Consider the following 24567-nt stretch of genomic DNA (forward strand, 5'->3'; position numbering starts at 1 on the left):
CAGAAGAAATCCCCTTGCTGACGCCTAAATTTTGAACTTACAAAGAACATTAAGAAAAATAAAACAGAACCCATGTACAATTACTTTGTCCACAAGTCCCCAGATTGTAGTACATTATAACATTTCTTAGCAGTACACAAAGCAATCTAAAGCCATGAAATTTATGTGACTCCTTAAACATTGAAGGCATAGTATTTTATTTTACATTTTCATGCACATGCATATTAGTTTAAGTTAACATCAAAAGTTTAAGTGTTTTTTTTTTAAGGTTTAGAGTCAGAGGAGCACAGTAAAAACAGTGTTAGAGTGGCAACTATTGTTTGCATAGGCCCACCAAAATATGGGGGACATGGAAAGGAAAAGCCTTGGCCTAAATACAAGGAGACCCTACCCCTGAAGTTTCCTGGCATAAGACCAACTCTAGGGGACCGGAGAGATAGCATGGAGGTAAGGCGGTTACCTTTCATGCAGAAGGTCATCGGTTCGAATCCCGGTGTCCCATATGGTCCCCCGTGCCTGGCAGGGGCAATTTCTGAGCACAGAGCCAGGAAAAACCCCTGAGCACTGCCGGGTGTGACCCAAAAAAAACACACACACACACACAAAAAAAAAGAGGGCCCGGAGAGATAGCACAGTGGCGTTTGCCTTGCAAGCAGCCAATCCAGGACCAAAGGTGGTTGGTTCAAATCCCGGTGTCCCATATGGTCCCCCGTGCCTGCCAGGAGCTATTTCTGAGCAGACAGCCAGGAGTAACCCCTGAGCACCGCCGGGTGTGACCCAAAAACCAAAAAAAAAATAAAATAAAAAAAAAAAAAAAAAAAAAAAAAGACCAACTCTAGGTTCCAGGCAAACTAGTTTGTTCAATCTAAGTCATTGTCTGTAGTGCCAATACAGTTTTATTTTTCATGCAGTCTCTATTGTTGGCATCAGGTTTCTGTATTAAAGATCCTGGAATCTGCATATCCTACATTAAAGTCAGACTGGTGTGGAGCATCCTCTAGTTTCACCTCACAATTAAAGGGCAATGCAGAAAGCCCAGGACCCCACATTCTAATGGGTCCCATGAGAATCTTGGGGAGCCCAGCAACTGCTCTACTATCAAAGGCATCCTCAGTCTGGACTTGGGGCATCTAACATCTAGAATCTGCCAAGGCTTGGGACCGGAGAGATAGCACAGCAGTAGGGCATTTGTCTTGTACTCAACCAACCCAGGACAGAACCGGGTTCAATTCCCTGTATCCCATATGATCCATCGAGCCTTCCAGGAGCGATTTCTGAGCACAGAGGCAGGAGTAAACCCTGAGCGCTACTGGGTGTGATTCCCCACCCCCCAAAAAATCTAGGGTATAGAGAGATTCAGCAGCACTCACAGCACAGAGCAGAAACACAGGGCTAGATGAACAGCTAAAGGGATATGCAGCCTGGCAGGAGGAGGGCAGCATACACACCCCACCCCACCCCGTGGGCCCCTCTTGAGCCTGTAACCTGATCACCGCTGGATTCAGCAACCTTAAAATAAGAACCTAGTGCCTCCGAAAGCGGAGTCTCTCTGCAACTGAGGTTCTCAGAAATTTCTTCTGAGCAGCTGCCGAGAGAGAACAGAGTTAGCGAAGAGTCCTGGGGCCATAGAGCAGAGACCCAGCCCCTCAAAGGATTAGCCCATGCAAATCCTTCAAATGAGGCAGAACCTTCAGAATAGAAAGGGCAAAAATGGGGGGCCAGAGAGATAGCATGGATGTAAAGCATTTGCCTTGCACACAGAAGGACGGTGATTCGAATCCTGGCATCCCATATGGTCCCCTGAGCCTGCCAGGAGCGATTTCTGAGCATAGAGCCAGGAGTAACCCCTGAGCGCTGCCAGGTGTGACCCAAAAACCAAAAACCAAGAAAAAGAAAAAGCGCAAAAATGCCCATAGCATGAGGCTGTGTCCACTGAGAGACTTACAACCATTTGTCTCTAGATGGATGGGCAAATCATGGGCATGCATCTGTACTTTGGATCAAATTTAGCAACAAAAATGGATACCTGGGGGCTTGAGCTTTATAGTATAGGGGGTAGGGAGCTTGTTTTGCAAACAGCAAGCCCACTTTCAATCTCTGGCGTCCCATATGGTCTCCAGAGCACTGCCAGTACTTCCTAAGTACAGAGCAAAGAGTAAGCCCTGCTTTAAGCACTGTGCAATCTCCCCCCGCCCCCCAGAAAGTAACTGCAGGCAAAGCTGATGAGGCCATTGAACAAGGTCAGGTGGGTTACTTCTCAATATTGGGAAGCCCAAAAGCAAGAGCACAGAGGACTCCTCCACTGTCCATCAAAGTCATTTAAAGATTCTGAGAAGTGGGGCTGGAGAGATAGCATGGAGGTAGGGTGTTTGCCTTGCATGCAGAAGGATGGTGGTTCAAATCCCGGCATCTCATATGGCCCCCCGAGCCTGCTAGGACCAATTTCTAAGCATAGAGTCAGAACTGAGTGCTGCCGGGTATGACCAAAAAACAAAACAAAATTCTGAGAAGTGCAAGGGAGAGGGAGATGGCTCCAAAACCATCATGTGGCAGAGGCCTGGATTTCAAGCCTCAGCACCTCATGGTCCTCTGATGCGTGTGGCCCAACCACCAAATAGACAATAAGTTTAGCTTATGTAGCTACTGGAGAGAGCTCATTGGGGTGCTGGCTACAGGGAACTCACAGTCTGTAGAGATCCAGAACTCAGTGCTCACCCTGGACCTTTCCACATGTGGCACAGGGAGGGCTGCTTCCCCCCAAATAAGTCCAGGGGCTGGAGTGATAGCACAGCAGTAGGGCATTTGTATGCTGCTGACCCGAGACAGACGGGTTTGGTCCCTGTCATCCCATATGGACCCCTGAGCCTGCCAGGAGCAATTTCTTTTTTTTTTTTTTTTTTTTTTTTTTTTTTTTTTTTGGTTTTTGGGCTACACCCAGCGGTGCTCAGGGGTTACTCCTGGCTGTCTGCTCAGAAATAGCTCCTGGCAGGCACGGGGGACCATCTGGGACACCGGGATTCGAACCAAACACCTTTGGTCCTGGATCTGCTGCTTGCAAGGCAAACGCTGCTGTGCTATCTCTCCGGGCCCCCAGGAGCAATTTCTGATTGCAGAGCCAGGAGTAATCCCTGAGCACTGCCAGGTGTGGCCCAAAAACCAAAACAACAACAACAACAACAACAATAATACAACCAAATAAGTCCAGACTTGGAGACCCGACTTTACGTGCTATACTCCATCTCTACCACCATGTCCCTTCCCCAGTGCTTCTCAATTATTTTGTCATAGCCCCTAGGAAGAAGAAAATATTTTTCGCGCCTCCCACGCGACTGTAAATAGTATCTTTATTTAAAAAAACTTTAGGGGCCGGAGAGATAGCATGGAGGTAAGGTGTTTGCCTTACGTGCAGAAGGACGGTGGTTCGAATCCCGTTATCCTAGGTGGTCCCCAGAGCCTGCCAGGAGCGATTTCTGAACGTAGAGCCAGGAGTAAGCCCTGAGCGCTGCCGGGTGTGACCCAAAAACAAAACAAACAAAAAACAAACAAACAAAAAAACTTTAGCCTGCAAAACAAAAATATATAAAGTAATTTGAGCTGATTTTTTAAATCAGAGGTGATGTCTGGATTAATGGCTCCAATGAGCACTTTTTGCAATGCATAGTTTTTCGAAGCGGGGTTTGAAGCAGGACAAGCAACTTTCAGCTCCAGAGACATAGAGAGACAAAAAACACGGGGCTTAGCTTGTTAGGACAGTGTTTGCTGAAGTCAAACGCGCCGCCCCTTTACGGAGCCCACTATTTGAAAACCACTGCGGCCTTCCCCAAAGCGCATCAGCTCACTACACCAAGGATAATGCACCCTGCTAGCCTCCAGGCCTGTCCTGTGCAACCCCTGTGCGCTGCTCACTGGAGCCCAAGTGCACCCCACAGGGTGAGGCAAGGCGGCTGCAGCTCCAGGCCTAACCCCAAAGAAGGCTGCTGGGGAGCCCTGGGCCCCCCTTAAGCCCATGGAGGTCAGGTAGCTGCTGCAGGGGGTCTGGGTCAGAGTCCCCAGGGGTCGTGGTGGCTGCTAAGGGGGGGGAGCCCATGTCACCAGGGGTCACGTCTGTGGGGTGTCACAGGCTGCACTTCCCCTGGGGGTGTCACAGGCTGCACACCCCAGGTTTCCCAGGTGGGGCTGGCAAGAAAGGCAGGTCTGTCTCAGCTGAAGTGACAAAGTCTGGGGCTCTAAGGCGCAGATAGAAAGAACTCAGGGGAGCCCCGAGGCGAGGGCCTAGGCCTAGGGCGCCCCTGAGGGAGGGGCGAGGCCGGGAAGGGAAGGGGCGGGCCTGGCCTGCTACGACTTCCGCCGGCCGCCGGCCGCCCGGGGAGGAGCTTTGGCCTAGGTCCCGCCCCGAGCGCCGCCTCGGACCTATAGGAACTCAGCAGGCACCTTCCGGAGATGGAGCCTCCGCGCTGGCCAGGCCGGGCGCGTGGGCTCACAGCGCCTCATGCTGGCTGTATTAGGAATTGCATGGGGCCTCGAGGGCGCTTCTGGCACCTGGCCGAGAGGGGTCGCCCTGCCTGCGGGATTCAGGGCCTAAGAGAAAACACTCTAGCTTGTCTGCCATTTTTTTGTTCCTGGGCATCCCATATGGTCCCCAGCGGACCGCCAGGAGTGATCCCTGAGTGCAGTCAGGCCTGGAGTAATCCCTGAGCATCACCCCCAAAAAAGGGTTGGAAAAACGCTAGATCTAAAAGCTAAAGAACGGTGTGATCCCATTTTTTTCTTTTTTCTTTTTTTTTTTCTTTTCTTTTTTTTGGTTTTTAGAGCCACACCCGTTTGATGCTCAGGGGTCACTCCTGGCTAAGCGCTCAGAAATCGCCCCTGGCTTGGGAGGACCATATGGGACGCCGGGGGGGGGGATCGAACCGTGGTTCTTCCTTGGCTAGTGCTTGCAAGGCACCCCTTTTTTTTTTCTTTTTCTTTTGGTTTTTGGGTCACACCCGGCAACGCTCAGGGCTTACTCCTGGCTCTGCACTCAGGGATCACTCCTGGAAGGCTCAGGGAACCATATGGATGCTGGGATTCGAATCGAAGTCCTTCTGCATGAAAGGCAAATGCCTTACCTCCATGCTAGCTCTCTGGCCCTGTGATCCCTTTTTTTTTTTTTTTCGTGATCCCATTTTTATGACAATTTGTAAAAGCCATATATTAAAGTATTCCTGGGTACAAGGGGAAGAGGATAGGAGCACTGGCCTGAAGGTCTGAGGTTTTTTTTCCCCTTTTTTTTTTTCTTTTTGGTTTTTGGGCCATACCCATTTGACGCTCAGGGGTTACTCCTGGCTATGAGCTCAGAAATCGCTCCTGGCTTGGGAAGGACCATATGGGACGCCGGGGGGATCGAACTGTCCGTCCTACAGTAGCACTTGCAAGGCAGACACCTTACCTCTAGCGCCACCTTCCCGGCCCCTTTTTGATTACTTGGTTCCAATGGTTGTTCTGCATCGACGGCACACCCGATTGCACATCTTTAGTTGTGGTGCTCACCAGGGTCCACATACCTGAGTTTGGGTTACTCTCGCTCTGCGCTCAGAAATCGCTTCTAGCTTGGGGAATCATATGGGACGCCGGGGATCAAACCGCGGTCTGTCCTGGATCAGCCACGTGCAAGACAAACGGCCTTCCACTGGGCCATCATTCTGGCCCCACACATACTTCGAGTTTTTTGTTTTGTTTTGTTTTTTGTTTTTGGGCCACACCCGGCGGTGCTCAGGGGTTACTCCTGGCTGTCTGCTCAGAAATAGCTCCTGGCAGGCACGGGGGACCATATGGGACACCGGGATTCGAACCAACCACCTTTGGTCCTGGATCGGCTGCTTGCAAGGCCTCTCCGGGCCCACATACTTCGAGTTTTGATGGTTACACACACCAAGCTAAAAACCATAGGTTACACCTATCACCTACCTATGCAGCACCCTGCCTAGCCCAGAGGCTGGAAAGCATCAGCTCAGATTTGCGGGTGAGTTCCTCTTGCCTGAGCCATACCAGGGATCTCATAGACCTTGTTTGTGGAAGTGGTTACATCACGGGATGTGTTAAAACTCAATCAGAAAGTGAAAGTGCATTTCATGAAAAGTGACTTTCTTTTTCCAGTGGTAGAGCTCAAAACCAGGAAGGTTTCATACTTGCAAAGCAGATGTCATACAGCTGAACTTGTGGTGTCTTTAACTGGGCTGAATAGATAGTAGTGGGTAGGATGCTTACCTTGCACTCAACCAACCTTGGTTCAACCTCTGGCCTGATAGATGGTTTCCTAAGGCCCAGCCATGCCTGAACACAGAGCCAAGAGTAAGCCCTAGAGAGCCAGGTTCGAGCCCAAAGCTAAATGGAAAGAAAGCAAAATGGTGGCAGCCACAGGTGAGGCATTTGCCTTGCAGGCTGCCAATCTAGGACGGACCTGGGTTTGATTCCCATCATCCCATATGGTCCCCAAGCCTGCCAGGAGTAACCCCTGAGCGCAGCTGAGTAGTTAGTTGCCAGGGAGTGAGGTGGTCTAGGAACCTGATAGAGGGAAACTATACAATATTGGGAATGTACCACACGACTGAGTTGCTCATTAAAATGGTTAATTGGTTGTGTGATTTTTCTAGCAGTAGAAAGTTCCAGCAAGGCCCGAAGAGATAGCACAGCGGTGTTTGCCTTGCAAGCAGCCGATCCAGGACCTAAGGTGGTTGGTTTGAATCCCGGTGTCCTATATGGTCCCCCGTGCCTGCCAGGAGCTATTTCTGAGCAGCCAACAGGAGTAACCCCTGAGCACCGCCGGGTGTGGCCCAAAAACCAAAAAAAAAAAAAAGAAAAGAAAAGAAAAGAAAGTTCCAGCAGAGGTTGGAGTGATAATATAGCTGGCAAGGCACTTGCCTTGAACAGAATCGACTTAGAGGTCAATGAGCGATTCCTAATCAGAGCGAAGAGTAAGCCCTGAGCATGGCTAGGTGCACCACACCCAACTCTCAAAGGAATTAAGTTCTAGCAGGTTCATGTATTACTCAAGTTCACGACTATCTAGTGGAGCCTCTAACCTGTTTCAGCTTCAGCCCCCTGAACTCATCACGTGGCAGAATGACGAGAAAAGCTGGCAGAGTCACAGAAGGAAGGACTTCAAAGCACTTCCGACCCCCATCAGACACAGTGGCTGAAGCACATTATTCCCTCTCAGGTTCCATCATTGATTTGCCAGAGGCAGACAAAGCCACCAAGACCTACCTCAGGAGCTGAGCTCTAAAAGGCCACATGGTGACACACACACACACACACACACACACACACACACACACACACACACACACAGAGTCCTCTTCAGGACTTATGTACCCATAAGACACAGAATCTTTAAAAAACAAAGTACAAACTTTATTTTGTTTCTTTATAAAGGCACGGTGGCCTCTTGGTCCCCCCTCCCTTTCTTAACAAAATATAATAGCTTCTCCTTGAACACAAAGACCTCAAAAAATTGTAAAAAAATTTTTTAAAGTAACAAAACCAAAATAAAAAATTTAAAAAAACAAAAACAAAAACAAAACGAAAAAAAAAACAACAAACAAAACAAAACAAAACAAAAAAAAGAAGAGACAAGACATTTGGGGGACGGTTGAAGCTGGAAAACCTGGAGGGGAGGAAGGGGCTGGGTAGTTCACTGGCGGATCCCGAGGGTGGGGGTGGAGACAGGAGCAGCAAAACCCCCACCAAGAAGCAACAGAGACCCCTGGCCCCCCCAGAGAGCTCCCACCAGCCAGACCCTCCACCCATGTAAGTGCTTCCAGGAAGGAGAAAACCAAAGAGAGGGAAAGGCGGGTTCGAACTGGCTCGGGTGAGCAGAGATGCAGCACTTTTCCCTGTTCTTAAAAAACACGTTCAAAATTAAAAAAGATTTTTGGTGGAGAGAGGCCAGGCACCGCTGTGACAGCATCCCCCAGCCTGGGGGGCCGAGGTCCGGCAGGTGTCCCCATGGCCGGCCCCCAGAGCTGTGTGCCAGCTTGCTCCCCCCGACTCAGATCGGGCAGCTTCTCCCAGATTTACAGTATTGAAAAAGAGGTCACAAAAGAGACCCAAATGACGTCGTGATTTTGTAAAAATTCCTCACTCGATCGCCCGCGTTGCTCCCGGGTGCTGCCCCAGCCCCCTCCAGCCCCCAGACGGGAGAGGAGGGCTGGGGGAGGTCAGGGGAACCCCCCCAGCCCGGCCGGCTCCTCCCGGCTCTGGTCCATGGCATCACTGTCCGAGGTCTCCGAGTCGGAGGCCGTGTCGGAGGCCTGGGCCTCGGGGCAGCTGCGGACAGGCTTAACAATCACCGCCCTGCGCTGCTCCTCCTCCTGCTCCAGCCGCTCCTGGGTGCCCTCGATGTGCTGGATCGCCTGTGGACACAGATTGCAATGATGAACAGGTAAAGCCCCCCAAACCCCCCAAGTCAGGGCTGCAGAGCGATGTCTGGGGAGCTAAAACCCATGGGGCCCAGGACAAGGAATCCAAGTCACCTTAAGCCCTATCACTTGTTTTCTATTTTTTATTTTGGGGCCACACAGGCTGCCCTCAGGAGTTATTCCTGGCTCTGCACTCAGAAATCGCTCCTGGCAGGCTCAGGGGACCATATGAGATGCGGGGAATCGAACTCAGGCCCATCCCAGGTCTGCCACATACAAAGCAAACACCCTATCATTGTGCTATCACTCCAGCCCATTTTCCTATTTCTTTTTTGGTTTTTGAGTCATACCCAGTAATGCTCAGGGGTTACTCCTGGGCTCCACACTCAGGATTTACTCCTGGTGGTGTACAGGGGACCATAAGGGATGCCGAAGATTGAATCTGGGTCCACTATATGCGAGGCCAATGCCTTCCCCTCTGTAGTATATCTGGCCCCTACTCGTTTTCTTGTTCACTGCACGGAATCATGTACAAACCCCAGAGGCAGCTGAGCTTCCTCCTGCACTAAGGCTCAGGGTCACGATGTGACCTGATATGCAAAAGAGGGGCTCCTGGGCTGGGCCTGCATCGACTTCACATTGGCTCATCCCCAGCCCACAGGTGGGGGGGGGGGGGATCAATGGCTACTCCCAATGCGGCGCTGAGATAATTTTTTTGTCCCCAGCCCAGATACCTGCACGATGGTGTCCAGGTTTTGCCTGGACGTAGACACAGAGTTGATGACTGATGAGGGGCCCATGGTGACGACGTTGATGTGGTGGGAGGGTGGAGGAGGGGGCGCAGGCACGATCACCGTGGGGTGGTGGGTGGGGGCTGGAGGGGGCAGCAGCTGCAAGAAAGAAGCCCCAGTCATTCTCTGAGGCTGCAATCGTCATCCCTCCCCTTCCAATTTTTTTTTTTTTTTTTTTTTGGTTTTTGGGCCATGTTGCAGGAGGTTGAGTCCACTGCTGATATATCCGGGTCCCCAAATATCTCCCAAATTGAGACTAACTCCCCTTCTCAGGGAGACCTTGGCAATAATTGTCTGCAATAAATGATCCAAACAAAGAAGTTTTGGGGGACAAAAGGTTTGGCCAAAAGAGCCTAATCCTCCCTGGTTCGATCTCTCCTCTCCTCTCCTGTCTCTCCTCTCTGTCTTTCTCTCTGTGTGTCTCTGTCCCTCTCTGTTTCCCTTTCTCTGTCTCTCTCTGTATCTGTCTTTCTCTTCTGTCTCTCCTGTCTTCTCCCTCTCTGTCTCTGTGTCTCTGTCTTTCTCTCTGTCCTTCTGTCTGTTCTTTTGTTTCTGTGTCTCCCCCCTATTTCTCTCTTCTCCCCCTTCTATCCTCTCTGTCCAACTGCCTCTGATCAACTGTCTTCTTTGGCCTCCCTTCCAAGCTCCTTTATTTCTAAATACAAAATAAATACAATACATAAAATAAATACAAAATACTCTACAGGCCACACCTGGTGAAGCTCAGGGTTACTCCTAGCTCTGTGATCAGAAATCGCTCCTGTCTTGGGGGACCATATGGGACGCTGGAGGATTGAACTGTGGTCTGTCCTAGGTCAGCCACGTCCAAGGCAAACACCCTACCAATGCACCACCGCTCTGGTCCCTCCCCTTCCAAATTAAGGAATGGAAGAAGATGCTATGGCAGCCCATGGCGGGGTAGGGACAGCTGGAGCTCCGACCCCTCCTTCGACCCCTCACCTGAGTCCGTAGGTGCTGCTGCTCCCGCTCCAGCTTCTCCTGGTGCAGCAGCCGCACCTGTTCCTGCTGCTGCTGCAACTGCACCTGCTGAGCGATGACCTTAAGCTTCTCGGGGTACATGTGGGCTTCCAGCGAGCGAACCTGTGAGGAGCACGCTCAGGTTCACAGGCCCTCCAGAGGAGACCCCAGGGCCCATGTGCCTGCCCTGAGCATGCTGTACTCCCACTGCCAACAGATTAGACAGAGTGTACAGCTCTCCTGGGACTTGAGCTCCCCCTTACCGAAGGAATATGGACTGCACCTGGGTCCCAGCCTCACCTTTCCCCACCTCACCTGTTCATCCTTTACCTGTCCCTCCCCTCTCCTGTCCCCATGTCCTCCCAGCACCCCCTCACCTGCTCCTCCAGCATCATGCGCACCGAGCGCTCCTTGTCAAGCTGCTGTCGAAGCTCAATCATCTCCCGCCGCAAGTCTTCCGCCTTCTCATCCTCCCAGATGTCCGGAGAGCCGATGCCCTCATCCTTGTCCTCAGCTCGCCGTCGCTTGGGAGACGAGCCACTCAGCTCCTGGGGGACCCCAGCATTCAGTGAGAAAGCTCTGACCACCCTGTGCCAACACCACCAACAGGAAGTGGAACAGAGAGCTCCTCCAAAGATGTCAGACCCAGGCACCCCATCCTCCACATAGGGATAAATGCCAGCTCATATTCCCAGCAGGCAGGGTCCTCCTAGGCCAGTGAGGTGCATGCAGGCAAGAGGGGAAATGTGGAGGGGGGATAGGGAGGAGGGAGAAGAGGGGGGGAGGAGGAGGAAGAGGGGAGGAGGAGGAAGAGGGGAGCGGGAGGAGAAAGAGAAGGACATATCATATTTTCCGGCATATAAGACAACATTTTTTTGTTGCTTTTTGGGGCCACACATGGCGGTGCTCAGGGGTTTCTCCTGGCTGTCTGCTCAGAAATAGTTCCTGGCAGGCACGGGGGACCATATGGGATGCCGGGATTCGAACCAACCACCTTAGGTCCTGGATCGGCTGCTTGCAAGGCAAACGTTGCTTGTGCTATCTCTCCGGGCCCATAAGACAACTTTTGAAACGAAAAAAGTCAACCAAAAATCGGGGTCGTCTTATATGCCTAGTATATCCCGAAAAACGTTTTGATATGCCACTAAACAAAAATTGTCTGGATATTGCCACGAAACGAATTTTCCAACTCGATCCTGCACCAATCACTGCAAGGCTGCTCGGACCGCCTCTCTAACTCAGCCAATCCAAGCAGGCTTTTGATGCATGCCAATTAGACAATGTTCTGGACCCGAATCTACACTGTCAAAAGTCTGCTCAGATTGGCCAGAGTCAGAGAGGAAGTATTACAGTATACTATTACAGTATAACCTTTTTTGGTTTTGGTTTTGGTTTTTTGGGCCACACCCGTTTGATGCTCAGGGGTCCCTCCTGGCTAAGCGCTTAGAAATTGCCCCTGAAGGGCCCGGGGAGATAGCACAGCGGCGTTTGCCTTGCAAGCAGCCGATCCAGGACCAAAGGTGGTTGGTTCGAATCCCGATGTCACATAGGGTCCCCCGTGCCTGCCAGGAGCTATTTCTGAGCAGACAGCCAGGAATAACCCCTGAGCACCGCCGGGTGTGGCCCAAAAGCCAAAAAAAAAAAAAAAAAAATTGCCCCTGGTTTGGGGCAACCATATGGGACGCTGGGGATAGAACCACGGTCCTTCCTTGGCTAGCGCTTGTTAGGCAGACACCTTACCTCTAGCGCCACCTCGCCGGCCCCACAATATAACCTTTGAACCTATGATTGTTGTGATTGACTCACTGTGGTACATAGAGTTGCAGCACAGGAACGTTCTGTCTTATACAGCGAATATAGGCCTAAACCTATATTTTAACTATAAAATTAGGGGGTCGTCTTATATGCCGGAAAATACGGTATGGAAGAGGAGCAGCACAGCAATGCGCGGATGACAGTACTCCTGGCAATGGTACCTGGATGAAGCGCTTGAGCTGCGTGTTCTGCTGCAGCAGCCGTGTCTTCTCCTGTTCCAGAGAGAAGATGTACTCCGCTGTCTGCTGGAGGATGGCTGCCTGTGGGGACCGAAGCGTCAGTGAGGGAACCCCTCATCCCCCAAGCCATCATCTTCCCTTTTCGGGGAAGCCCTTCCAGCCACCGCTCACCTTGCTGAGCTTCTCTCCGTCTGTGTGGGGAATGAGGGTCTTCAGGGACTGGAAGCCCGCGTTGATGCTCTGCATGCGTCTCCGCTCGTTGCTATTGGCAATCTCCCGCCGAATCCGCCGCTCTTGGTCCCGCTGAGTCTCCGGGGTCAGTGGAATATTGGCCAAGCTGTTGAGGGGGACAAGGTCATGCTCCAGCTGAGAGTCCTCTGAGCCCTGCCCCCCACAGGGCATCTATCTTTACAGTTCCTCTCCAGAGGGCACTGGGTGATACATGCACAAGTGTCCTTGCATACTCACACACACACAAATACACACGCTCCAGAATTCCCTGCATGGGTCAGGGACAGAAACCGGCCTCTGGCTGCAAGGTGGCTGCCACTGTGCCCCTAGATTATTTTGGGGGGGAATGAGAAGGGTAGAGGTCACAGTGGCTTTGCTCAGGGCTTACTCCTGGTTCTTATGCACAGAAATTACTGCTGATGGTGCTCGAGGGAATTGATGGGGGAAACAAGGGCCAACTCCATGGTGCTCTCTCCCTAAATCCCAAGACTTGTGAGGCCCGAGACAGTGCCTCTCCTCCTTCCCATGCCGGAGCCACAGTGCCAGCCAGCCCGGCACTCAGATCCCCAAGACCAGGCCAGTAGTAGTAGTAAACCCTCAGTAGGGGGAGCAGCCCAGCTCCAGGGGGACATGTCTCCTCAAGACCAGCTGCCGCCCCCTGCTGGCTCAGGGAGGCAATGCTAGGACACAGACTAGGCAGGTGGCAGGAGCTCCCACACCCTGAAGACTTGCAGATGCCCAGTCACTGTCCCACCCAAAGCCACAGCCCTGGGTCCCCCGGCCACTTCTATGGGGAGGATTTCTTTGGGGTGCGCCTGCACCACTGACAGCAAGTCTGGGGTCAGAGGGGCCACAGACCCCCAAACCAGAGACCCCCCCCATCTGAAAACACTGAAAATTGTCACGGCCTTGACTGCCCATCTGCCCCTGACCCAGACCATTTCCTTCCCTCTGACTTGATTCTAGGGCCCCTTCCCAAAGAAGAGTGATGGGAGCAGAGCTCGAGCCTGTCCCTGCTGCCCCCACCCCCAAGGCCATGGAACAACAGTGCTGGAAAGAGGGGTCTGCAGCCCCCACTCCATCCATAGCACTCAGGGCTCTGAGCAAGGGGAACAAATTTTTCCACTCAGACAGCAGCCCCCGCACCCCCAATCCTTCTCCCCAAACCTTGCTCCTACAATGGCAATTCCAATCAGGATGCTGGATAGAGGGTGGGAGAGAGATCATGGTTCAGGAGGTGGAGATGAGGGGTTGCCTGTACTGTGGGGGCTGGAGGTTAGGACAGAGACTCCCCTCTGCCAGTGTCCCTCAGATCTTAAAGCTGGAAGGGAGGGTTGGAGAGATAGTATAGTGGTATGGTGTTTGCCTTGCACGAAGCCGATACAGGACAAACGGTTGTTTGAATCCCGGTATCCCATATGGTCCCCCATGCCTACCAGAGGTGATTTCTGAGCACAGGCCAGGAGTAACCCCTGAGTGCCACCTGGAGTGACTCTCCCCCCACAAAAAAAATGCTGGAAAGGAGCTGTTGGTCCCTATGACCAACATGTCTGGGCTGCTGCTCAGTACACACAGAGAGATAACTTCCCTCTCATTTTTTGTCTGTTTTTGGGTCATACCCAGTGGTGCTCAGGGGTTACTCCTGGCCCTGTGCTCAGTAATCATTTCTAGTGGGCTCAAGGGACCATTATGGGATGCTGGGATCGAACCTGGGTTGGCTTTATGTAAAGAAAATGCTCTCCCCGCTGTGCTATTACTCTGGCCCCAGAACACAGAACACCCCCTGCCCCATTTTGTGTCCCTTCCAGTCAAGCCTCAATCCAGAGCTAAGAGGGCAAAGAGTGGAAGAAGGGCCAGAAGCCTGGGTGCCTGGACCCCCAGGAAGAACTCAGTCGACACCCTCAGCCTGCTTGAATATTTGCAACCATCTCCCCAAGTTTGCACCCTCGTGAGTCCAGTGTGGTGTGTGGGCACATGGCGAGCCTGGGGCTTGAACCCAAGCCCAGAGTGGGCACAGACAGCTGAGACAGTTACTCCTGAGGTGAAGACAGAGCATAGTCTCCCACCAAAAAAAAAAAAAATTCCACAGAACTTATCTACAACCTCCAGTCATTGAGGAATCAGGGTGCTTCGGCCAGGGTCAGGAAGCTTCCCCCTCCCCACTTGTAGGGAGGGCGCCTCTGCTCTCCAAACACTACACCACCCTCAGAGCTCCCGAGACAGCAAAGGGGAAGAGCGGGATGCAGGGTTCAGAAGTGAGGGGCGCACTCCCCATTACTCCAGGCCACGACCCACTAGCTTCCCAGACAGAATCTTAGGGGCCAACACACCCACTCCCTTGTAAGATTCTGCTCTGGGAAGCTGGCCCTGCACCTCTTCTCTCTTTCCAGGCACTCCCAACCTGGGATCACAGGCATGAAAACCCAATCCGTGAAGTGCCCTGAGGGGAAAGGCCTGGAGCCCTGGGTCCTGCTGCCCTCTCCAGGTCAGCAGAAGCTACGGCTGGCTCTGCCCATGCCCAGCCTCTTTGCCACCAAGTCCACCTGCCCAAGTTGCTGGTTCAGAAACCTCCTGCTGAGCCCAAGCGACAGCACAGTGGGCAGGGAGTTTGCCTTGCATGCACAGTGGGCAAGGAGTTTGCCTTGCATGCAACCGACCTAGGTTCCATCCCCCGGGGTCCCCAAAACCCATCAGGAGTAATTCCTGAATGCAGAGCCAAGAGTCAGCCCTGAGCACAGCACAGTGGCCCAAAAACAAAAAACAAGTTTAAAAAATGAAGGAAGGAAGGAAAGAAGGAAGGAAGGAAGGAAGGAAGGAAGGAAGGAAGGAAGGAAGGAAGGAAGGAAGGAAGGAAGGAAGGAAGGAAACGGCTGCAGCAGTGGCGCAGTGGTAGGGCATCTGCCTTGCACGTGGCTGACCTAGGACGAATCGCAGTTTAATCCCCCGGTATCCCATATGGTCCCCCAAGCCAGGAGCAATTTCTGAGTGCACAGCCAGGAGTAGCCCCTTAGCATCAGTGGGTGTGACCCAAAAACAAAAACAAAATAAAGAAAAAAAGAAAGAAAAGGAGCCAGAGTGATAGCACGGCCAATTGCCTTGCACACGGCCGACCCAAGACATACCAGGGTTTGAGCCCCTGTATCCCTTATGATCCTGAAGCCTATGAAGCCTGTCAGGTGTGATTTCTGAGGGCAGAGCCAGGAGTAGCCCGAGCCCCCCCAAAGAAAAATAGAAAACGGAAATCACTTTCCTCATAGTCACCTCAATAGTGGTGGAGCTACGAGCAGACTGGCCCCACACCACCACCTAGCCCTGAGATTGGTGGAGCCAAGGCAAAGCAGGAGTTCTGATTGGTGCCAGTGCTGGCCAACCAGGGGTGCCCACAGATCGTAGCTGGCTAACTGGAATCTCCAGGCATTTGTGTACTGGGTCCAGGGAGATTCCCAAAGCTTCCCCTTCTTCCCTGGTTTGCAGAGATAAACAACGTCGTCTGTGAGAAGTTCTGTACCCCACTCAGTGTCCACTGAGCATCTCATTCCACCAGGGGCTGCTGCTGGCCAGAGATGCGGCTCAGAGTCCAGAGCCCAGAGGCCCCTGGGACTGATGCTGTAGCCTACCCAGGGGGACAGGGGCCTGGGGCACCACCTGCAAGTCTCCATCCTGACCTCGTCTATCCCTTCTGCCTGGACCGCCCTGCTTTGGCCTTCAAGCGGCCACTGACAACTTGGCCACAACTTGACCAATTGGTGTCAGAGAGGATCCCAGATCAGTGCTAGGGGCCCATGCAACGCTAAGGAATAAACCCAGGACCTCACACAGACAAAGCTAGTGCTCAGCCACTGTTCTACCAAGGGAAGCTGTTAAATGAATTCATTTAATTGTGGGGGACACACCTTGTAGTGTCAATAGGGTCAAAGCTGGTAGTTTTAGGGAGGGGGCAACTGGCACCCGGTGCTGGGGATAAACCTGAGCTTTTTTTTTTTTCTTTAATGATTTTTGAGCCAAACTCAAAAAACTGTCCTATCGTTCCAGCCTGAAACTTGGGCCCTCTTAAGCTATGTTCCTCGTCCCCAGACACTGACACTTGGTCACTTAGACCCATATTGAAACCAGGCAGAGATGAGCCCACATAGGATCCTGTTCACACCCCAAAAGGGACAACCAAGATGCTCCTCTCCCGACAACAGCAGTGAAGAGGGTAAAGTCTGGGGCCCGGAGAGATAGCACAGCGGCGTTTGCCTTGCAAGCAGCCGATCCAGGACCAAAGGTGGTTGGTTCGAATCCCGGTGTCCCATATGGTCCCCCGTGCCTGCCAGGAGCTATTTCTGAGCAGACAGCCAGGAGTAACCCCTGAGCACCGCCGGGTGTGACCAAAAAAAAAAAAAAAAAAAAGAAGAGGGTAAAGTCTAAGTTCTCCCATCTATAACTAGAGTTGGGGAAGACCCAGTGGAGCAATACAGTGGGGAGGACACTTGACTTGCATGCAGCAACCTTGGGTTCGGTCTCCAGCAACCCACATGGTCCCCTGAGCCCCTTGACTGGGCTCAGTCAAGGATAAGCCCTGAACACTGCTGGTTATGCACCCCCCAAAAAAGAACAAAATAATAAACCTGGAGGGCGCTACTGTGCAGATAAAGGAGACAGGTAGAGGGGTTGAGAGGGGTTCAGTCCTGAACATGAGGTCTTGACCTCAATCCCACACCACACAAAAAATGACAGAGGAAGGTTGACAAGACAGCACAGTGGGTAGGGTGGTTGCCTTGCTCATGGCTGACCTGGATTTGATCCCCAGCATCCCATATGACACCCCAAGTACCATTAAGACATTATCACTGAGCATCACTACTGTGACCTAAACCCCCCTCACTTAAAAGAAAAAAGAGAGGACACGCATTAAGGTCCTTGCCTCGAATTCCAGTTCAATTCCCAGCACCACATACGGTTCCCAGAAACCACCAGCAGTGACCCCTGAGCACAGAAAACCCTGAGTACCACCATGATAAGAGAGAAGAGGCACAAAAGTCACCTGTGTTCGAATCCCGGCATCCCATATGATCCCCTAAGCCTGCCAGGAGTGATTTCTGAGCCTAGAGCCAGGAGTAACCCCTGAGTGTTGCTGGGTGTGACTCAAAAAAAAAAAAAACAACACAAAAACAAACAAACAAAAAACAAAAGGCACCTGTGTCTTCAGCATGAGTATTGAGGACTCCGGGAAATGTTTGAGGTGTCCACTGGGGCTAACCAGATTCAGGGAGAGTGGCCAAGCTCAGAGACAGTCCCGAACCACGTAACTGCAGTGCATAAGGCATTTGGGGAGGGAGGTCACCCTCAGGCAGAGCTTTAGGGAGCAGTACTATCACAGGAGCACAGAGTGGGTCCCACGCACACATGCCACAAGCCTTGGCAGACTCAGCACCCAGGCCAACACTGTGGGCAGCAGGGCCCACCAGGAGGGTGATCCCGTGAAGGGGCCTGGAGAGCCTGGGTCAGGTACAGCTACAACAGAGCCCTAGGGTCTCAACCAAGGTCCAGCTCAAGCCTGCCCAGTCCTCAGTCCCGTGAGGAAAGCTCAAGCAGTGGGGCAAGATTTCCAAGCTCTGGGGGGTAGGGAGAATTCAAGTCCCCTTGGAGCCTGAACTAGTTAACTGTCCCCTTTCCAACATCTCACACAGGAACCCTCAGGCCACTAACCCAGGGAGAGAGGGTGACAAAAGCAGCGAGGAAAAAAAATTCCAGCCAAAACAAAACAATCCCAGGAATTTACTAAGAATTCCATTTTGTTTTGTTTTACCCCCTCCCCATTACATCTTGGCCCTCCAGGTGGGCTATGTGGAAGGAAGCCTCAGCATCCAGAACAAGCGTGGAGCAGCAGAGACCCACTCCAGGGTTCTCCAGAAAACTGACCCTGAACTTGAGCACAGTCAAGGGAGCCCCGGGGCGAGAGGTGTAGCAACCGCCTGCAGAGAGTTTAAGGCCAACCCAGGTGCCCACGAGCCTGGCCCCCACCACCGGGGCTCCTCCCACACCACCAACTCCACATCCCCGCCCCGCCGAGCCAAGCCTAGGGCTGCCGAGCACGTGGCCCCAGCCCGGGGGAGCCATTTCGCTCGGCACCAAAGGATCCCAAGGCTCCCCAACCTGGGCACGCGGTGCCCGCACCCATTTGGGCGCTTGGATGGCAGAGCCCAGGGCCCTTCTCCGGGCGAGCCGAGTCCTTCCCGGGTTTGGTGCCCTTTTTGTTGTGTTTTGGGGTCCCACAGCTCAGGGGTTACTCCTGGTTCTATGCTCAAGAAATCGCTCAAGGGGGGGGGGAACCAAATGGGATGCCAGGATTCGAACCACCGTCCTTCTGCATGCAAAGCAAATGCCCTACCTCCATGCTATCTCTCCAGCCTCCTGGTGCCCTTTTAACAGTGCCCAGGGGCGACTCGAACTGGTGCCCTGCGGCGACCTAATGCACCTGGGGCCACCCGGGCCAGACTTGGGCCCTGCCTGGCGGGAGGCCTGCGGACCCCCATTCGGTTGACCCAGAGACGGGTGGGTGCAAGAGGGCAAAAGTTAGCAGAAGGGCCTCAGGTGCCTCCGACTGCGGCTGGGGAGCCTACAGGAGCGCACCCCGTGGGCCTCCACCGTCGCACACCCCTAGGCCACCCGCGCGCAGGGATGGGCCCAGCTTTGTGCAAAGGGGAATTTGAGTGAAAAGCGTGGCCCGGGTCCGCCTACAAGTCCCACCATGCCGCGCGCCGGCATGGCACGGCGGGGCGCCGAAGAAACTACAACTCCCGAGAGGCCGCGCGCGCCAGGTCCGCCTACTCCAAGAGGGCTGCAGAGTCACGTCCAGGCCGCGCTAGTAAACAGCGCCGGGCGCGGGCGGGCGATCGGGGCTGCCCGGGCGATCGGGCAGCTCGGCGAGCGCTTCTTCCTCGTCCTGCGGCGCTTTTACGCGCCGGCCCCTTGGGGGGGGGTTCGGGCCCGCCTACCCCGCACCCCGGACCTCAACTCAAGCACGCCCACCCCGGACCCCTCGCGGCAATCCGGCTTTGCAAGCATGCATGCATGCATGCACAACAGTCAGGGTCCCCCCCAAAATCACCACCCTCCCCACTTGGAGACGCGGGAGCACCCTTACCCCCGAGAGAGCACCCCCCTGAACCCCCCCAGGCAGGAGGAGGGAGGGAGGGAGAGGGAGAGGGAGGAAGCGCGGGGAGGGAAAGCCTGCCTTCCCTCCAGCACCAGCAAAGCATGGCCGGGAACTGCTGCAGAACCACGTGGGTCTGTTTGCAATTTACAAACGTCGCGACTCGCACCGCCTGCAGCGGACAAAAGTGAGCGGGGGGCCGATCGGGGTCCCCCCACGAGGACAGGCAGACTCCCCCAAACCCCAGAGCGGCGGTGCGGGGAGTCCCCTGGCACGCGGGGGGCTACCTAGAGCTGCCTGCAAGCCCGCCGGCCCCGGGCCGCTTGGAAAGCCCAAAGCAGCGCAAATGGGATCATCAGCTCGGCGGGCCACGCGTGGTGCGCACACGAGCTTTGGGGGGCCCGAGTTGGAGAGAGAGTCCAGGGAGGTGGAGTAGGGGGGGAATCTGCAGATGGCAGGAAGAAGGGGGTGCGGGAAAAGAGAGAGGAGAAGGAGGAGGAGGAAGGAGTACACACCTACACAGCCCTCCTATCACTTCTTTCTCTGTTTTCCTGAAATGTTGCAAAGAGGGCACCTTCTGAGTGGGCACCATGAAATACTCCATAGCGATCGTCGGGCACCCCCCCCCTGTCCTTGGGCGCGCTCCGACGGGGTCCCCGGGGATCCGCGGCGAGGCTTGGGCTAGAAATCCAAATCCAAAAGGGGGGCGAGCAGCAGCAGCAGCAGCAAATGCAGCGCCGGACGGAGGTTTTGCACGAATCGCTCGGTCGGTCCCAGATGCTGGAGGTGGCGGCGGCGGCGGCGAGGAGGGGAGGGAGGCAGGCAGGCAGGCGGGCGGGCGGGCGGGCGGGAGGGGTGGGTGGGAGGGAAGGAGGGAGGTCTCTCCGGCCTGCCTCCCCGGGCGTGTGTGCGTGTGTGTGTGTGCGCGCGTGCGTGTGTGTGTGTGTGTTTGCAGCTGATCCGATGTCTGTTTCAAGGCGGGAAACAGCTGGTGAAAACTCAGCACTCCCCGGGCCTCCTTCCGCCGAGTAAGGAATTGCATGTAAACAAAGGACTATTTGCAGCGCCCCCTTTTTCGGTGCAGCGAGGCCAGGCCAGGCCAGGCCGGGGCGAGAAGCGGGGGGACCCGCCAGAGCTCCAGGAGATCCTTGATCGTCCGGCTCTTGTTGGGGCTTTTTTCCCCCACCTCTCTGGGAGCTCACAGAGCTGGGAGGGGACCCCGCGGGCTGGCTGCTTGGGGGTGCTGGGTGGAGGAAGGGGGGGAGAAGAACTGCATGCAGGCCGAGCTCCATGCGCCACTATGGGTGATGAGGTCCATCAGCTGACAGGTTGGCAAGCTTTGCAAAAAAAAAAAAAAAAAAAAGGAGAAGGAAGAGGAAGGAGGCCAGGCGCTGCAAAAGAAGCCCAAGCCCGTGCGGGCGCAGGCGTTTTGGGGGTTGCGGGGTGCAAGGCATTCCACGAGTTTAGGACTTTTCCAGCAGCTTCTCGGAGCCCCGGGGGGACCCCTGGAAACTTGCGTCACGGCCACCGCTTTCCAGCTTTGGAACTTGGGGCCCGACTTCAGAGGCCGGCCAGCCCCTCTCCCTGCCTGCCTGCCTGCCCAGCTAGCCTGGGAATCCCGGGGATCGGAGGAGATCGGAAGCCCCCCCCCCCGAGGGGAATGGGGGCATCCGGGATGCTGGGGATACCCTGGCAGAGAGAGAGAGATAGATATGGGGGGGGGACCTCGAAAAGGAGGGGAGGCTGGAGCTGGGCCGGCCGGGCGGAAGCCACCGCGACACATTCATGGCGAGCCCAAGGCGCCCCCTTTGCCCTGCCGCCAAGGGGCGCTCTGTGCGCGGGGGGCAGAAGGAAGGACCCCCCCAAAACACACACACACACACACAGACACACTGCGGGCGCCAGGCCCCACCCTGTTCACTCTCGCCCTTCCCTGGCTCCCGCGGGCGCAGGAAGACCATGCCTGGCCAGAAAGTCCCAGGGCCCCCCCTCCCCAACCTTCCCCTTCCAGGTCCCGAAGGTGCACGAAGCCCGCACTCAGAGCAGCAGACCCCAGAACACTTGGAATCGCTGTCCAGGGACTGACCACCAGAGCGCTGTGCTTGGAAAGGATGGGCTGGGAAGTAGGGGGAGTGCAAGTTGGGGGGCCCAGCATTGGTCTCAGGATGGTCAGATGTGTGTTTACACACACACACACACACACACACACACACACACACACACACAGAGCCTGGAGGGTGTGAAGTTTTGCTCCTTTTGCAGAGCTGCCTTCTGTCAAGGTACCTTCTCGGAACCCACTGCACTCCCTAATGCCAGAGCCCTGTTCCTGCTCCAAGTGCCTGAAATGCACCTGCAGGCCCAGACCCTCCTGCTCCCATCTCATCCTCTGGGAGTAGCACTGAAGGTCCCAGAGAACAAGCATAGGTCCCCATTCCCACAAAGCTCTGCATCCCTCCAACCCATTCTGACCCCTGAAACAGACCTGCCTGGCTCCCAACTGTTCTCAGAGAAGTCCCACAAAATGCTAATGACCCGCTTCTAGCTAGAAATTTAGGGTCTGCAGAAGTCAGAAAAAGAATACTGGGGCCGGAGATATAGCAGAGCAGTGTTTGCCCTGCAAGCAGCCAATGCAGGACCTAAGGTGGTTGGTTGAATCCCGGTGTCCCATATAGTCCCCCGTGCCTGCCAGGAGCTATTTCTGAGCAGATAGCCAGGAGCAACCCCTGAGCACAGCCGGGCGTGGCCCAAAAACCAAAAAATAAAAATAAATAAAAAATAAAAAGAATACACCTCCAACCTAACTGGGGTTCAATTCCCAAAGTTTCATTTGGTTCCCTGAGCGAGTGCAGAGCCAGGAGGGATGTAGCCCCAATAACCCAATAACGCCCCACCCAAAAAAATAGGAAAGAAAAACAAATTAAGGGTCTGCAAAGGGTTTGAGGTGTGGTATTTTTTTTTACTTTTTTTTTTTTTTTTTTTTTTGGTTTTTGGGCCACACCCGGTAACGCTCAGGGGTTACTCCTGGCTATGTGCTCAGAAGTTGCTCCTGGCGTGGGGGACCATATGGGACACCGGGGGATCGAACCGCGGTCCGTCCAAGGCTTGCGCAGGCAAGGCAGGCACCTTACCTTTAGCGCCACCGCCCGGCCCCTTTTTTTACTTTTTTTTTTTTTTTTTTTTTTTGGTTTTTGGGTCACACCCGGCAGTGCTCAGGGGTTACTCCTGGCTGTCTGCTCAGAAATAGCTCCTGGCAGGCACGGGGGACCATATGGGACACCGGGATTCGAACCAACCACCTTAGGTCCTGGATAGGCTGCTTGCAAGGCAAACGCCGCTGTGCTATCTCTCCGGGCCCTTTTTTTTTACATTTTTTAAGTTTTATTTAAAAGAAATATATCATGTAGTTGACACAATTGATCATAATACATTTGTTTCAGGAAGAACAAAGGCAAAATTATTTTTAAAATATTAAAAACTGGGGCTGGAGAGATAGCATGAAAGTAAGGTGTTTGCATTGCATGCAGAAGGACAGTGGTTCGAATCCTGGCATCCCATATGGTTTCCCGAGCTTTCCAGGAACGATTTCTGAGCATAGAGCCAGGAGTAACCTCTGAGCGCTGCCGGGTGTGACTCAAAAACCAAAAAATAAAAAAAACTAACGAGATCGGGCCCAGAGAGATAGCACAGCAACATTTGCCTTGCAAGCAGCCGATCCAGGACCAAAGGTGGTTGGTTCGAATCTTGGTGTCCCATATGGTCCCCCGTGCGTGCCTGCCAGGAGCTATTTCTGAGCAGACAGCCAGGCGTAACCCCTGAGCAACACCGGGTGTGGCCCAAAAACCAAAAAAAAAAAAAAATACTAACGAGATGGAAGAGAAAGAAATGATTCAGGGGCCGGGCGGTGGCGCTGGAGGTAAGGTGCCTGCCTTGCCTGCGCTAGCCTAGGACGGACCTCGGTTCGATCCCCCGGCGTCCCATATGGTCCCCCAAGAAGCCAGGAGCAACTTCTGAGCGCATAGCCAGGAGTAACCCCTGAGCGTCACAGGGTGTGGCCCCCCAAAAAAAAAGAAAAGATTCAGTAGCAAGTATATTTTTGAAAATATTGAATGAGGTGTGGTATTTTTTGTACATTATTTGTATTTCCTACTCTTACTGTAACAAATTGCAAATTTAGTAGCTTAATGCAATGTAAATTGGGACAGAGAGCCAGTTAGGAATTGCATTGCTAAGTGTCCCACCTGGGTTTGATCCCCAGCACCACTGAAACCTACCAGGAGTGATCCCTAAGAACAGAGCCAGGGCGGAGAGATAGGATGAGGTAAGGCGTTTGCCTTTCATGCAGAAGGTCATTGGTTCAAATCCCAGCATCCCACATGGTCCCCACCCACCCCCGTCCCCCGTGCCTGCCAGGAGCGATTTCTGAGCGTGGAGCCATAAGTGACCCCGAGCACTGCCGGGTGTGACCAAAAAAAAAAAAAAAAAAAACAGCCAGGAGTAAGCCCTAAGCACAAATGGTGTGACCCAAATACAACAAAATATGAATTTATTTTCGGGGGCAGAAGTCCAAATGTATGGTTAATATCAAAATGTCATGCTGGAGGCCGGAGAGATAGCATGGAGATAAGGCATTTACCGTGTATGCAGAAGGATGGTGGTTCGAATCACGGCATCCCATATGGTCCCCTGAGCCTGCCAGGAGAAATTTCCGGGCGCAGAGCCAGGAGTAACTCCTGAGTGCTGCCGGGTGTGACCCCCCCCCCCAAAAAAAATGCATGCCAGGGGCCGGAGCTGTGGTGCAAGTGCTAAGGCACCTATCTGCTTTGCTCGAGCTAGCCTAGAACGGACTGTGGTTCGATTCCCTGGCATCCCACATGATCCCCTAAGCCAGGAGAGAATTCTGAGCCAGAAGTAATCCCTGAGTGTCACCAGGTATGGCCCAAACCAAAAAACAAAAAAAACAAAAGTCATGTGGGACCGGATAGGACAGCAGTAAGGCATTTGCCTTGCAGCCAATACAGGATGGACCCTGGTTTGAA

The 24567-nt window shown here is 53.7% G+C and overlaps 2 protein-coding genes across 2 annotated transcripts in view; one reads left to right on the forward strand and one right to left on the reverse strand.

Annotated features, from left to right (window-relative positions):
- HMOX2 (heme oxygenase 2) overlaps positions 1–24567 on the forward strand; it is a 205912-nt gene that overhangs the window by 55436 nt on the left and 125909 nt on the right. The gene's annotated exons all lie outside the window — the stretch shown is intronic.
- Positions 7629–20302, reverse strand: TFAP4 (transcription factor AP-4). Its single transcript, XM_049768495.1, has 7 exons — positions 20047–20302; positions 12334–12499; positions 12145–12243; positions 10546–10716; positions 10151–10291; positions 9134–9289; positions 7629–8393 (listed from the first exon to the last, which is right to left on the reverse strand). The coding sequence occupies exons 1-7, from the start codon at positions 20133–20135 to the stop codon at positions 8199–8201; spliced, it is 1017 nt and encodes a 338-aa protein (XP_049624452.1). The 5' UTR covers positions 20136–20302; the 3' UTR covers positions 7629–8198.

Source organism: Suncus etruscus, chromosome 2 (genome assembly GCF_024139225.1).
Source record: "Suncus etruscus isolate mSunEtr1 chromosome 2, mSunEtr1.pri.cur, whole genome shotgun sequence".
Classification (NCBI taxonomy): domain Eukaryota; kingdom Metazoa; phylum Chordata; class Mammalia; order Eulipotyphla; family Soricidae; genus Suncus; species Suncus etruscus.

Excerpts from the sequence above, each read along its gene's own strand:
- TFAP4 (XM_049768495.1), bottom strand. The coding sequence starts at position 20,135 with ATGGAGTATTTCATGGTGCCCACTCAGAAGGTGCCCTCTTTGCAACAT. Across the intron at positions 12,244-12,333 it reads ACGGAGAGAAGCTCAGCAAG|GCAGCCATCCTCCAGCAGAC; the intron begins GTGAGCGGTGGC and ends CGGTCCCCACAG. Across the intron at positions 9,290-10,150 it reads AGCAGCACCTACGGACTCAG|CTGCTGCCCCCTCCAGCCCC; the intron begins GTGAGGGGTCGA and ends TCTTTCTTGCAG.